At 43.0% G+C, this 15,436-nt stretch overlaps 1 protein-coding gene across 5 annotated transcripts in view; it reads right to left on the bottom strand.

Moving 5' to 3' along the window:
• Nucleotides 1–413: 413 nt before the first annotated feature.
• CNKSR3 (CNKSR family member 3) overlaps nucleotides 414–15,436 on the bottom strand; it is a 104,503-nt gene continuing 89,480 nt past the window's right edge. For 4 of the 5 annotated variants that reach the window (XM_030853112.2, XM_060283836.1, XM_060283837.2 and 1 more), the window contains 5 exons: nucleotides 11,773–11,897; nucleotides 8,657–8,862; nucleotides 8,081–8,170; nucleotides 6,313–6,345; nucleotides 414–5,168 (listed from right to left, as the gene is read on the bottom strand). In XM_030853112.2, the coding sequence (XP_030708972.1) occupies nucleotides 4,870–5,168; nucleotides 6,313–6,345; nucleotides 8,081–8,170; nucleotides 8,657–8,862; nucleotides 11,773–11,897 (753 nt within the window). In that variant the 3' untranslated portion in view covers nucleotides 414–4,869. The remainder of the gene's footprint in view (nucleotides 5,169–6,312; nucleotides 6,346–8,080; nucleotides 8,171–8,656; nucleotides 8,863–11,772; nucleotides 11,898–15,436) is intronic. The other variant, XM_030853113.3, reaches the window with a different exon arrangement.

Below are 15,436 nucleotides of genomic sequence, written 5' to 3' on the forward strand. Positions count from 1 at the left end.
AGAAGCCAGGTGTCACCCCTTGCAATGTAAAGGAATCAAATAGTTTAATCTTTTAAGACAGATTTGATGAATCCATTCTACCTTGAAAGAGATAAACTGGTACATAAAGCAGCCACATAGCGCAGGGAGATCAGCTCGGTGCTTTGTGACCACCTAGAGGGGTGGGATAGGGAGGGTGGGAGGGAGACACAAGAGGGAGGAGATATGGGGATATATGTATATGTATAGCTGATTCACTATGTTATACAGCAGAAACTAACACACCATTGTAAAGCAATTATACTCCAAGAAAGATGTTAAAAAAAAAATTGGTACATAAAGGACAAAAAGTTAAAAAAAAAAAAAAAAAGAGTGGGAGCAAAATGTGACCCACTTCTCTGTAAGGACTAACCACAGATTCAATAGGTGGAGACATCCAAATTAGGCCTGCATGACCATCCCATTTATGCCTCTGGTGGCAAAAAAGCAACATACTTGTGTCAGACATTTACTTACACCAGCTCTTTGGCGGATGAAAAGTTAAGAGTAAATACCTCTTAGAGTTTCCTGAGGGCTAATAAACTGAAACTTGGGAATACTGATGGTCTTCGGGCCAGAGGAGGCAACAAACAACTGCTTGACTTTCAGGTGGAAAAACAAAAACGAAAACAACCCTCACAAAACAGATTCTAAAACTTCCGGTGTGGTGGGGAGAGAACTGAGGAGACAGAAGTAAAGATAGAAAATTGACAAATATATAACGTGAAGACTGGAACTCTACTCAAAGATGAAACAGCATTTCTTTTAAATCACTTGTTCTCAAAGGGACGGTACTGCCCCTTAGATGTGGTTTTGGAACTGTAAGGGCTTTTGAGGTGCTAATGATGGGACAGCCACTATCTACATTCAACAGATGGAACACGGATGCTACACAAGTTCTACAGGTTAGACCCCTCCCAGCAAGAAACCGTCCCCCATCAGCACAACTATCAATTGCCCGATGAAATATTCATGTAGATGGAAAGCCAGTCTAGAATTATCTGAGTTTAGCTGAAAATTAGAATCTAATTTTGTTTTATATATAAACATACAGGGAACCTCTAGCCCAGTTTTAATATGCATTGGATTTTTCAGGAATGCAATTATTCTATAAACTGAGGGAAAGTGTACAGCAAAGTGATGATGAACAAGGTTGCCAGAGCTAGACTGCTTTGACTTTAATCCCAGCTCTGCCCTACCAGCCCTGTGCCCTCAGATGTAAAATGGGAATCACAGTGGCACCCGCCTCATAAAGTTGTCAGGTAAGTATTTAGAACCATGCCAGGCACCCAGTAAACACTATATGGATGTAACTGTTACAGAATTCTGTTTTGTCTAGAACCTTATCAAGAATTGGCCACATGTTAAGAAAAGGGAACTCTCGTACAATGTTGGTGGGAATATAGATTGGTGCAGCCACTGTGGAAAACACTATGGAGGTTTCTCAAAAAACTAAGAATTAGAGCTACCATATGGCCCAGCAATTCCACTCCTGTGTATACATCCAAAAAAACCATAAACACTAATTCAAAAAGATACAAGCACCCCAATGTTCATAGCAGCATTATTTACAATGTCAAGGTATAGAAGCAACCTAGGCGTCCATCAACAGATGAATGGACAAAGAAGATGTGCAATACATACATATATATATATATACATGGAATACTATTCAGCCATAAAAAAGAATGACATTTTGTTATTTGTGGCCACATGGATGGACCTGGAGGGCTTTATGCTAAGTGAAATAAGTCAGACAGAGAATACTGTATGATATCATGTATATGTTGAATCTAAAAAAATACAACCAGTGAATAAAGCAAAAAAGAAGCAGACTCACAGATATAGAGAAGAAACTAGTAGTTATCAGTGGGGAGAGGGAAAGGAGAAGGGGCAGGATAGGGGTAGGGGAAAAAAAGGATTATTATGGGATTATATGAAATCACGTGTGTGAAACTTTTAAAAATTGTAAAGCGCTATAGAATTTAAAGAATTGTTCGTTCAATTAAAAAAAAAAGAATTGGCCCCATTTTAGAAAATTGCATTGCTGACATCAATCCCATTTCTGATGTTGAGTTGCCAGCACAGCAGGCCTGTGTAGCTGCCACAGGCCTGGTGATTTCATGTACAGACACAAGTGTGTGCTTTGTTACATGATTTCATACATCTTGTAATGTAATCATGCTAGAGCATTTACATATTAAAATAATGATTTCATTACAAAATATTTATATGTGTATATTTGTTTATATTCAGTTAGGACATTATATTGATGGGGATGTATAGAGGTCAGTTATAGTACCTATTTCATTTTGGAACAGCAAATAGGGATGATGCTCTTATGTATGTAAGAAGGTTTTATCATCCATGAATTTCATTTGATGACTGTAGTGGTATTATAAAATATTTACTATACAAAAGGGTTAGTGTTGAGTTGGGTCTGGTAGTAATCAAAAATCACTGTTTTAAAGGATCATGTCAAAAAGTGTCATTCTGCATCTTCATATGTTCACACATGTCTACCATTAAACCTGGATTAATACTGAGGCCAGCAGTTTCCATTAATTTCTAAGAAATTAGTATTAAACTATTAATTATATATGTCAACAGTAAAGATACATAGAAACTTCTTTAAGCAGCAATCTATTTCTCAAACACATTTCAGGAGAAAATCCCAAATAAAAATAAAAATGAAGTGGTGGAGGCTGACTGAAGGTAGAGAACCCAGAAACTTCTGTGGCCTCCCCTTAGGACTTCAGGGAACAGTCTGAGAAACACTGATTGGGCACAGTTACTGTACTTGAGTTGGGCACTGAAAATTCATCTGAGGATGGTCATTTGATCACAAAGGACATTTACTCCACAGAAAAGGGGCTGACCTCCAGCTAAGACCTCCAAAACCACTAAACTCATTACTCAGGGGATCTGAGAGTGATGTGAGAGGACGAGTGAGAAGAAGAGTTGCCACCCCATTTTCTGGGCCACACTAACAGTCAAAGGGCGAGGGCTGGCTCTCCCCCGCTTTCCATAGTCCCTTCTAGTCATCAGTGCCCTGTTACCAGACTTCCCCGCCCCTGCTCTGCCCTTATACTGTATTGTCAAGCACCCAATGAATCACGCATTCCAAGCCTCTTCTCTCCTCCACTGGCCAAACCCCTTTTCATTCCCCATGAAACAACTATATCTTCACTGCAGTTCCCTTGGGGGTTGGTTGACAGGAAAACAGCCTGACTGAATTCATTCACACTAATATGCGAGCGGTTGCCAGCTCCCTTAACCCCACCAGAGGTTTTTTTTTTTTTTAATATTTTGCCCGCAACGCGCAGCACGTGGGATCTTTGTTCCCCGACCAAAGATTGAACCTGCACCCCCTACGTTGGAAGCATGGAGTCTTAACCACCGGACCGCCTGGGAAGTCCCACCAGAGGCATTTTAAAAGGAAGATGTTAACTCCAAGCAATCTCCAATTTCAGGCAGTTCAGCAAAGTAGACATTTCAAGGGGTGAGGGGAAGATATTTTTGAATAGGAGATACCAGCTTTGCCCAGAGATATAGCTCAGAAAATTCTCCAAATGTAATTTTACTTTACACACAGTCCCTCAACGCCCCCATTTCTAATCCATAAAATCCTAAAATGGTTGGGAGGGTTTATTTTGTTTTTTTAACAATAGTGCCCACAGTGGCAACAGCCAAGGTGGTCACTGGTAAACCTGAAAACATTTTGAACACTTTTTTCGTTAGCTTCATGTAGGACACAAAACAGAAATATATCAATTACATGTGACTAAGAGTAAGAAAAATATACAACTATATTTAAAACACTTAAATTAACAAGATAGTACTTTTCCATTCTAGCAAAATATCATACATTCAGTTTAAACAAGAGTTAATATCCAGACACACTTTTCCAAAATACCTGATGCTAGTTGAAAATGAGTGACCGTGAGATTTTCCAAGAGATTTCTAATTAGCAAAATGTGTACAGTTTTGAAGAACTGTCCATTCTTTTCTAGAAGATAGTCATTGAACAGGTCAAAATGCAAACTGATGTCTCTCTCATAAACCTAAGTATGGTTGTTTCATTTTTCTCAATGATACTTTGGCTGTCAGCAAATCTTATAGCTTCTTTTCCCTTAAAGACAATAATATACAACACCCTTCACAAATAACCATAAACGTCTTTGTGTGTAGTAAGCCCTATCTAAACCTTTTCACGTGCTTCTGTATTAACTGACTTACACTGAGACTGTTATGAAAAGGGCATTAACTAAGTGTAACTGGCCTACACTCAAACCTCTGCTCTGAAAGAGCATCAGATGCTTCCCACGTGTTATTTCAAAGTCAAAGCTGCTACACTTACACATGGAGCTTGAAAGATCAAAACAAAACTGTTTTCTCCACTGGCTTTTTCAGGTGAAGAGGGTGGACCAAAAACCAACACATCTGTGTGACACTGGCCACCAACTGTAGTCCCACCCCCCTAAAAAGAACAATGGCCCAGATACTCATAACGCCGATAACATTCCTGGCCAAGGCTGTGGTTTAGGGAGTGTGTCTCCGTGTTCTGACTCTCAAGGAAGCAAAAAGAAAAAGCGGACTCTCCCCATTTCCCTCCTTTGGCCTCCATAAGCCAGCATCTAAGATTCTCTGGATTTGTTCCCATCCAATGATTTCAAAATTCCAAGTGCAGTATACAACTTAAAAAAAAAAAAAAGAAGAAGAAAAAAGAAAACCCACGAAATCGCATAAGGTCGCTGCATAATACTGTGGATGAAAATCAAAACAAGTTGCTGATTGAGGACGCAAGGCACTTGGTAGCAGGAGACGGGGAGGGTCCCGGGAACGCAGGGCTCAGTGAGTCAACAGTTTCAGGCGAGTAAACCAGCTGACCAGCAGGGACGGTTCTGGAGAAGAGGACTTGGCTGCCGAGGAGCTGGCTTTCTTTTTGGTCCCTTCCTCCGAGAATGGAATCGTGGCGCTGCTGTGGAGATCTGAGCTGATGTAGCACCTGCTGCCTCGGATGTAGTCTGCACCTCGGACCAGCTGCCTCTCGGCCGTGGGCCTTGAGAAACGGTATGGGGGGGATGACCTTTCTTCGATGATCGGAGAGATCCGCTCATTACTGAAATACCGGCAAAGGCCGTCCTCACCTGTTTTCAGACAAAGCCCACAAGTAGTCCGTTAAAATACCCGTCCTCTGCATGGCGCTGCCTCTGAAGGTGGCAGCACACCCTGCCCTCCTCCCAGGGATGGGCTACCAGGCCCCCCAGGCGGCCAGGCTCACACCACTGGGTGCTGAGAAAGCAGAAACGGAAGAGGTAGGTGCACACTTCAGGCTGCTTTTCCACCTGAGAGGTAACACAGGGGCAGAGCAGAATCAGAGGGCCCGCACTTCTTTTTTTTTTTTTTTTTTTGCGGTACGCGGGCCTCTCACTGCTGTGGCCTCTCCCGTTCCCAGACCAGGGCACGAACCCGTGTCCCCTGCATCGGCAGGCGGACTCTCAACCACTGTGCCACCAGGGAAGCCCTTTTTTTTTTTCCCCGCACTTCTTAATCAGTGTAGAATTTTCATGATTTCACTTGAAATCAAAAAACCAAAGAGAAAATCTTATAATTCTATCAGTCCTTCCGCATCTGTCCCTGCTCAATGCCTGCAGCCCAGAGCACGTGCCCCTGGAACGGTGGTTCTTATTCCGAGCATCCCTAAGGAGCATTCAGGAGGTGAGATGCCTTTGGGTATCACTCTGAATGCAGGGCAGGCACTCTTCACCTTTAATGGATGGGGTTCAAAGATTTTAATGCTCTGCAAGGCTTGGGACATTTCTGGAGAAGGAAGAATGACCCCACCCTAAAAGCCAGTAGACCCCCTGGGATGGGGGCAGGGGGGTAAGAAACTGAATAGAAACATAAAATGCAGGGCACCCTGGCAACATGTAGCATTCTTTTGACTCAGAAATTCCACTTTTAAAAACGGATGAAGAACTACGTACAAGATGCTTATTGAAGCAATATTAACAATTGGGGGAGAAAACACAGATAACCTAAATGCTCAACCACAGCAGACTGAATGAAGAGGTGCTATTGCCATAAGATGGATTACTAATGCAGCTATTACCAAAAATACACCTGTTAACGTTCCCCTTTCATAGTATTACTGAATATCTATCTATTCCATTTTGCACATTTTTCTAAGCGTATAATACGTAAATATAGGAACAACTAGAAGATACACAAAACATTCAGAGTGATTATTTCTAGGTTGGGGAAGCAGATTACAGATTAGTTTTCTCGTACCTTCTAGAGGTTTTCCAACAATTTGTTTTGTTTCTGTAATCAAAGGGGAAAAGTTACGTTAAAAAGTGCCCACTGTCAAAAAGCCACATTTTGTAGGAGTCTATTTATATGAAATGCCTTGAAAAAGTAAATCCAGAGACAGAAAGTAGATTTTCAGGGCTTCCCTGGTGGCTCAGTAGTTAAGAATCCGCCTGTCAATGCAGGGGACGTGGGTTTGAGCCCTGGTCCAGGAAGATCCCACATCCCACATGCCGCAAAGCAACTAAGCCTGTGCGCCACAACGACTGAACCCACGTGCCACAACTCCTGAAGCCCACGTGCCTAGAGCCCGCGCTCCGTGACAAGAGAAGCCACCAAAATGAGAAGCCTGCGCACTGCAACGAAGACCCAACACAGCCAAAAATAAATACATTTATTTAAAAAAGAAAAAAAAGATGACTATGAAAGTTAAAAAAAAAAAAAAAAGAAAGTAGATTTTTGGTTGCCAGGAGCTGAAGGAGGAGGGAATGAGGAATGACTGCTTACAGGCATTTTTTGTTGAAGTGATAGAATATTCTGGAATTAGCACAACTCTGAATATACTAAAAACCACTGAATCGTACATTTTAACAGGGTGAGCTTTATGGTATGCGAGTTGTCTCTCAAAAAAGCTGTTATTTTTTTTAATTGCCCTTTATGCAGGTACCTTTCTTTCTAAAATGATAACACCAGAAAAAATGTAGAAGGTGGGATGGAGGTCAAGTATCTTTCCATTTTCCTGACCTCACACTCCCCACCCCTACACCCCATATCTCAACCTTAAACGAAATAAAAGTCTAAATCGGGGACTTCAAATGCTAAAAAGAATGGCAAAGAAGATGTGGACATTTCTCAATCTGAACAAAGAACTGCCCTGCCCCCTGCTGTCTGCTCCACAGATTTTCTTGTCAACTAAGGGTATCTTGGACCTTAGAAGGCAACTTCTCCCTTTTCCAATTTAGTGTAATCCAGGTGATTTGGGTACTTAGGTGACAAACTTTACCAAGTCGCAGGGAGAAGTCAGGGGTTGATCACTTTGGAAGTTAGGCCTCCAGAACGTTTCTCTCCTTCCTTTTACAATCTAAGGCCTACTGTTCTCTAACTTTTCACCAGCTCTTTGTTTCAGTGCCACAAAAGCAATGTTACGATGTCCTGACAATCGAATGTAATCTGGCCAAAAATAAGACTATAAACATTTTCCTCAAAAGACCAGTGCTATCACCTGTAACTTTGATTACAGGGTAAATTAAACACAAGTTTCTTTTCCAATAGTAGTTACTCTCTAGCTCAAGAAGGATTGGGGGAGAAAAACACCCATGTCTGTTGGTCAAAAATCAAACAAATTCCAATAATAATAGTCATAAAATTGGACTAACACAAGAAGGATTGGGGAGAAAAACACCCATGTCTGTTGGTCAAAAATCAAACAGGTTCCAATAATAATAGTCATAAAATTGACGATGAGATTGTTTAACGAATAGTGTATTTCTATGTGTTTAGAAATTGGACCATCAGTGTCTACAGCCTTTTTAAAGCACACAATACTGTTTAGGAGATTTACAATCACTACCTAGGAATATGTATTTCTGCCATTCTACACACAGATAGGACCTTAGAGGCCTTCAGCAACCCCTGATTTTGCAGATGAGAAGATGATTTTATGGTCATTAGAGCACAAAAGGGCTGAAACGAGGGTCTGGGTTTTGGACTCCAGGTTTGGTGTTTTTCAGTTTGCTTAAATTAAACTTACTTTTCCTCCCATGACTTCGAGGTCTAGCAAAAGGGTCCACAATCCCCATCCAGCTCGCATCCGCAGGCATGGACAAAGGCCGGGGCTTGCCTTCAGAGGGAGGGGAAGGAAAAGGAAAAGCCGACAGCGTTTTTGGACTTTAGAGAATCCTTCCCTTTATTTAGAACTAGACCCTCCCCCACCCTGACATCACACTCACTTCAGCATAAGCAAAATAACACAGTTTAAAAATAAGAAAAGTATTTTAAAGCACTGTATTTCCACAGCAAACCATTAGGACAGAGGCATGCTGAACTTGCGTCTGTGGGTCCACGGAGCAAAGCGGCTCCAAGTTAAAATGCAGGCACTGGAAGTTGGAACTGTAACATGATCTCACCCCGCTGGGCTTGCATGCCAGGCAGTGTAATGACTCAACAAGCCTTAGCTTTAGAAAGATGAACAAAGGTCTCATACTTAGAATTTCATTGAGGTTTATGTTTTCCTTGGATTACCCTTCAAGTCTGCCGAATTCATCCACCAGTTCCAAATAAGGAAGGGGGAGGGGAAGAGAAACAAAACAAACACTCAGCAACGTACCATAGGATGGTGTTTTCTCTCTCATTTTTGTGGGCAGAATATTGGTTTCCACGGAATACCCTGGCAACTGATCGGAATCAGCGATGGTAAATCTCCGTCTCCGGCTTTCCTGGTCCAGGAAGGAATTGGGGGACTCAGAACCCTTAGGGCCAGGCTGTGGCTGTTTACATTTACTGAATCCGTAAACGGAACTCCCATTCTCTTCCCTGCAAGATAGAGGGCAATAATTATGTTGCTTACGAAGATCCTCTCACACTGAAGAATTATAGGATACATTCTGCTTCTAGCGCACGGAAGAAAACAAATCCTCCTCTCCCTGTGGAGGAAAAAGCAACACTTTTTCAATCACAGTTGCTTCTCAAATACACAGAGATCCTATTAAATAAGAGTAAATACCATGATCCTACTAAATAAGAGAAAATGAGATTTTTTTTCGTAGTTGTTTAAGGGATACACATATATCTTGAAGAGCTAGCTCTGGTTTTCCTGTACATCTGTCCTAGAGATGAATCTCCTCCTTTCTACAGACACCACAAGTGAAGGTATGATCTATTGAACCTTTTTTCTCATGCCAGGAGTAGTCTCTTTGCCAAGATCCAGCAAAGAAGACACTTGATGTGCAATGGCAGTTGTCAGGTTTGGAAATGATGTCAAAGATTACAAAGGGGCCTTTAGAGCGGCCAATGGAAAGTGTCTATTTTCTAAACAAAGTACAGAAACCAGCAAAAATTGGACCGCTGCTTGCAACTTCGTTCTTTCTAAATGTCAGCTTATAATAAAACTTAAAATTAATTTTAGTTGAGTCCAGATTACCAGCTGGTTAAATTTTTGGCACTGAGTAAATTCCATTAGGGGCTCATTGCAAAACTACTTGATAAACCCAGAATCCACTGAGTTCAAAAACAGTCTAAGGAACAGCCTTGCCTATTGGTGTTCCCAGTGAGCCTGCTGCCTGCATACCCTTTCCCCACCACGAATCTATCTCCTTCTATACTTTTAAACCCGGCATATAACTTCCCCATTCACAAAGCTTTCATGACTCACCACTTGTTCTCTGTGACCATTTGCACATTTCATTCCTAATAATATATGCTTCAGTGACTTCCCTGGTGGTCCAGCGGTAAAGAACCCACCTTCCGATGCAGGGGATGCGGGTTCGACCCCTGGTCAGGGAACTAAGATCTCACATGCCGTGGGGCAACTAAGCCCTCGCGCCGCAACTACTGAGCTCGTGCGCCTCGACTAGAGAGGCTGCGTGCTGCAAACTACAGAGCCCACATGCTCTGGAGCCTGTGCGCCACAACTAGTGAGAGAACACCCGCACGCCACAACTAGAGAGAAGCCCGCGTTGCAACGAAAGATCCCGCATGCTTCAACGAAGATCCCGCGTGCCACAGATCCACTAAGACCCGACACAGCCAAAACTAAATAAGTAAATAACAAATTTTTAAAAAATAAAATAAAATATCCTTCATTAATGGTGTGCGTGTGCCCATGTGTTTCCCCCAGTAGAATCAAAGCACCAGATCCCTTTCACTTTTACTACGTACGTACCCTTCTTCTTACCACAGCTCCTGTGACCCCTCACTGAGACCCAGACAAGAATATTCAGGATTAGGGGGGTCGGCGCCATCCTCCCTACAGCCTACAGTTTCTGATAGAACAGTCCACACACTGGTTTGTTCTATCAGTGAAACCCTCTGCTCTCTATGTGCAAAAGCAACAACTCCTTGTAATTTTAAACACAATTCAGATCTCGTGACCACAGGACTCTGGTCTGTGAATACAGGGAAGAGCCTGGTCTACCAACCAGAAAGCCCCTGATCACTGCAGCCACTGCTCTACATGCTATAATAACTTCTGGGCAAACCGAGACTCAAGGAAGAGGAAAATGACATTAATTTTTCTTTGTGCCCAGGAGAGAAACACAGCAGAAGCGAAGAGCACAGCTTCAAACAAAAACAAACAAATGAAAAAGTCCACCCTGAAGTGAAAAATCACTGTAAGTTCAGTCCAAACTGTGTCTTATGAAATAGTACAGCATGATTAAGTATTTCTCAATTTATTCTTGAACAGTTGACTAAGATATTGGCAGTTCTCTGGGGGCAAGAACTACATGTTTTGCATAAGATGGTAAATCAGGCCCAACTCTCAGTAAATGTATGTTTCATAAATGAGCCAGATTCTCTACTTTTACCAGCATATGTAAACATGTAAGATGATATACATAAGCCTATATTTTCATACCTTAGTCATCCCCTATATAACATCTAGCATAACCGTCCTCATTTTACCATAAACATTTACGATAGCCATTAAGAAAGTAACGATCCTGAAGAATTTCTAATAGACACACCCACATAAACACACATGGCCATGCAAATACAGCCCATCCACACCTATTTTCACATTTTTTAAGTCCTACGGAGAACACATCCCTCTCAGCAAAATAAAACTGTAACTTTAATCAATCTCACAGAAATATTTATTATCTTCTGCCCCAGAGATAAATGTACCGTGTAGTTAATGAAACTTCGATGCCCAGTGAAGAATTAAAACAATGCAGTCCCCGAGAGCACATGCTTTAATCAGCCCCCTCCCCATCATACTGGCTGGCTTCAAGGCCCATAAAACTAGATCTGTTCCTACACTTCCCCCTAAAGGATCACACTTCCCCCACCCCTGGTTTCATTGAGGTATAATCGACATATAACACTGTATTCATTTCAGAGGTACAACGTAATGGTTTACGTATGTACGGCAAAACAATCATCGCATGTGGTTACCAATTCTTGCTTTCCTGTGATGAGCACTTTTAAGATCTACTCCCTCCGCAACTTTGAAAGATACACGACATTGTTAACAACAGTCACCACGCTGTACATTACACCCCCAGGACTTCGCCTGTAACTGGAAGTCTGTCCTTTTCGACCCCCTTCACCCATTCCCCAACGCCCATGCCCAGGGCGATACTTTTTGACGGTGGATTCAAGACTCATCCCCAACACACTGGAGTGTCAGCAGCGTCTCCTCTCGAGATACTTGTGGTCTTCACACCACCACTAGCACCTCCACGCAAGGAGACGTGCACACCACAGAAATGGGCACCGACATACCGGGGGGAGTAGGGAACGGTCGGTGGAGGAGGGATATAAAGATCCAGGATGGCTGGCTTCTCCTTCTTCAGTGAGGCATCCATTGTGCTGTCCGGGGACTGAGTGGTTGTGGGCGGAGGCGAGGTCTGAAAGGGAGTAAGTGTAAAAGCATGAACGTTACCTCGGAGATCATTCTCCCCAAAACCAACACCAGCCCCTGGGTAAACAGGGGCCCAGGTCATTTGTGTGTCTGCAGCTACTGGAAACATCCAACGTGTATTCTGCTTTGAGACACTCAAAATGTACCGAGAGTTTTTTTGTTTTGTTTTTTTTAAAGTATGGTTGATTTACAATGTTGTGTTAGTTTCAGGTGTACAGCAAAGTGATACAGTTGTGTGTGTGTGTGTGTGTGTGTGTGTGTATACATATATACACATATTCTTTTTCAGATGCTTTTCTATTAAAGGTTATTATAAGGTATTGAATATAGTTCCCTGTGCTATACAATAGGACCTTTTTATTTTATATATAGTAGTGTGTATCTGTTAATCCCAAACTCCTAATTTATCCCTCCCTCCCTCCCCACTTTGGTAACCATAAGTTTGTTTTCTGTCTGTGAGATTGTTTCTGTTTTGTAAATAAGTTCATTTGTATCATTTTTTAGATTCCACGAACGAGTGGTACCATATGGTATTTGTCTCTGACTTACTTCACTTAGTATGATAATCTCTAGGTACTTCCATGTTGTTACAAATGGCATTATTTCATTCTTTTTTATGGCTGAGTGGTATTCCATTGTATATATTACATAAACCATTTACCAAGAGCTCTGAAAGCCTAGGTGCATAGTGCAAGAAAGGCAGAGGCCCAGGAGCCAGGTGTCAGGCAGGTTAGAATTCCAGCTCTGAGCAAATCACTTAAACTCCCAAGTCTTAGTTTTCTCCTCTGAAAAACAGCCATACTGACAGTGCCTCTCACGTAGGGCTGCAGTGAGGACAGAATGAGTTAGTTCACACTAATTACTAACAATGCTACCACTCACTAGGAGTATGGGCTCGGAATTCGGACTGCCTGGGTGCAATCTTGGTTATACCTCTGATTAGGTGTGTATCTTCCAGGCAAATCACTCAACTTCTCTGTGCCTCTTCTACAGAATGGGAATAAACAGGGACAAAGATAGTAGCAACACAGGGTAGCTGTGAGAATTAGGTAACGTAATACATGTAATGGGCTTAGCACAGGGCTCGTCGCACAGTAAGTACCCAACCTCATGCTGTCTAATTTAGTAGTATACACACACACACAAGTTAATTTTTCAAATTTAAAATCCACACAGCTTTTAAAAAATATTTTAAAATCTTGTGTGAGACCTTCAATCCTATCTCTTCTACAATCACAGCAATGACTGGCCTTTTCTAGATGGTAAAGGAACAGCAAGAAAATGAGTCAGGGCATGAAGATGTTGGGTGAAGGCCAGTGGGAGGCAGCAAGTGAGGACAGTGCTAGACCCCGGGGCGTAATAAAAGGACACCTACGCCCTATCTAGCCCAGGTGGTGATGAATGGAAGACCCCCTATCTCCTGGAAGTGAGAGTGGGAATGGGAGTCAAAGGGTTGGGAGGACGGGAGTAGCCAGTGCTCACAGAAAGACAGCCCCATTTGGGGGAGAGATGCCGAGGCCCAGAGAAACAGTCTCCCAGAGCGTACACCACAGTCTGTCAACTCTCCGAACTATATAATTGATCCACATCTCATTCTGACAATCTTGGGCAATGTCTGAAAACATGGGGCCAGGACCCAGGCCCTCAACAAATAGAAACAGAAGAAAATTGGAGCATTTCCATAGAACAGGCATTTTCCGAAAACTCCAACACTGATGGTTACTTCTAAATAAATAACCCTTGTTTACCATGATTGTGGCCTAAAAACAGAGCGATGAACAGCTTTTCAGTGACAACATGAATGATGTGGACAAGAACTAAAGATGCTCCCTCCCAGCAGAGGTGGGCACCCAGGCATACAGACCCCTGAAGAATGACACACAGGGCAACAGCCAGGGCGGGGGCTAAGAAACTGTACGCAGTACTGGTCTACCAGAGTTCATGTTCTGAAAATATCCTGGACACATCACCAGATGCCTAATAGCTAAGCTGTAAAACGGGCTCTGCATTTTGACGGTTTTCCCTCCCTGGGTCAGAAGCAAAGCTAGGTGTCTCATGCCTCACCTTCACCTCTTCCCACAAATTGCACAGTTCGTGGAACCGGGCAGGAAGGTAGAGAAAACCAAAGAAAAAGGAAGCATGCCCCTTCTTAAGTGCATTTCCATAGGTCAAGGAACTAACTCTAGCCTATACTTAGATATCATTTTCACTTCCCTTCTGAACACATCCACCTGAATTTTCCTGTCACTTCAAGCTCAGTGATGCCCAGAAGACCTGTCATCTCTGCCTCCCAGATGGCTCTTTCCTGACATTCTAATTTTTGTCACTGGTATTGCCACCCAGGTTCACTGCCACATTTCACATCTGCTTCTTCCTTGCCTTGCCTACCTTCCTCACCCCTACCCCAAAACCTCTGCTGTCAACATGAGTAATTAGGAGTGAGATTCAGAAATACTTAGCTGAGGTCCCCCAGCTAAGATGTGGCAGAGGTGGGATTTGAACTCAAGGAGTTCAGCTCCGGGGCCCCTTTCTGTCCACTACGCTGTGGTGCTTTGTGAGTCCTCTTGATGCTTCTTCCAAATGGCCTCTTGCATTAGTCTTTCCCTAGAATTGCCCCGTCCTAGCCTCGCCCGGAACAACATTACCCATCACGTACACGTGTAACAGCTCCCAACTGGTGTTTCTTGTGTTTAGGTAGTATCATGGACTAAACTGTGTCCCCCAAACCCCCAGTAGCTCAGAATGTGACTGTACTTTGGAGATAGGATTTTTAAAGACATGTTTAATTTAAAATGAGGGGGCTTCCCTGGTGGCGCAGTGGTTGAGAGTCCGCCTGCCGATGCAGGGGACATGGGTTCGTGCCCCGGTCCGGGAAGATCCCACATGCCGCGGAGCGGCTAGGCCCGTGAGCCATGGCCGCTGAGCCTGCGCGTCCGGAGCCTGTGCTCCGCAACGGGAGAGGCCACAACAGTGAGAGGCCCGCGAACCGCAAAATAAATAAATAAATAAATAAATACAAATAAATAAATAAAATGAGGTCATGTGGGAATTCCCTGGTGGTCCAGTGGTTAAGACTCTGCACTTTCACTGCAGGGGGCGCAGGTTTGATCCCTGGGTCAGGCAACTAAGATCCCACATGCCACATAGCACGCATCCCCCCCAAAAAAATTAAATAAATAAAAATTAAAAAAATAATACGAGGTCTTATGGGTGGGCCTTAATCCAGTATGACTGGTGTCCCTATAAGAAGAGGAGAGGACACAGACACACAGAGGAAAGACAACGTGAAGACAGGGAGAAGACGGTCATCTGCAAGCCAAGGAGGGAGACCTTAGAAGAAGCTAACCTTGATCTGAGACCTCTAGCCTCCAGACTTTGGAAGGAATAAACTTTTGTTTCGGTCACCCGGTCGTTGGTACTCTGTTACAGTGGCCCTAGCAAACTGATGCAAATATTAGTGTAAAAATCAACTGTCAACCTGTTGACAAAAATTACCTGTGAGATGAAGTCCACACTCCTTAGCCT

Source organism: Globicephala melas, chromosome 14, assembly GCF_963455315.2.
Source record: "Globicephala melas chromosome 14, mGloMel1.2, whole genome shotgun sequence".
In the NCBI taxonomy this organism is placed as follows: Eukaryota; Metazoa; Chordata; class Mammalia; order Artiodactyla; family Delphinidae; genus Globicephala; species Globicephala melas.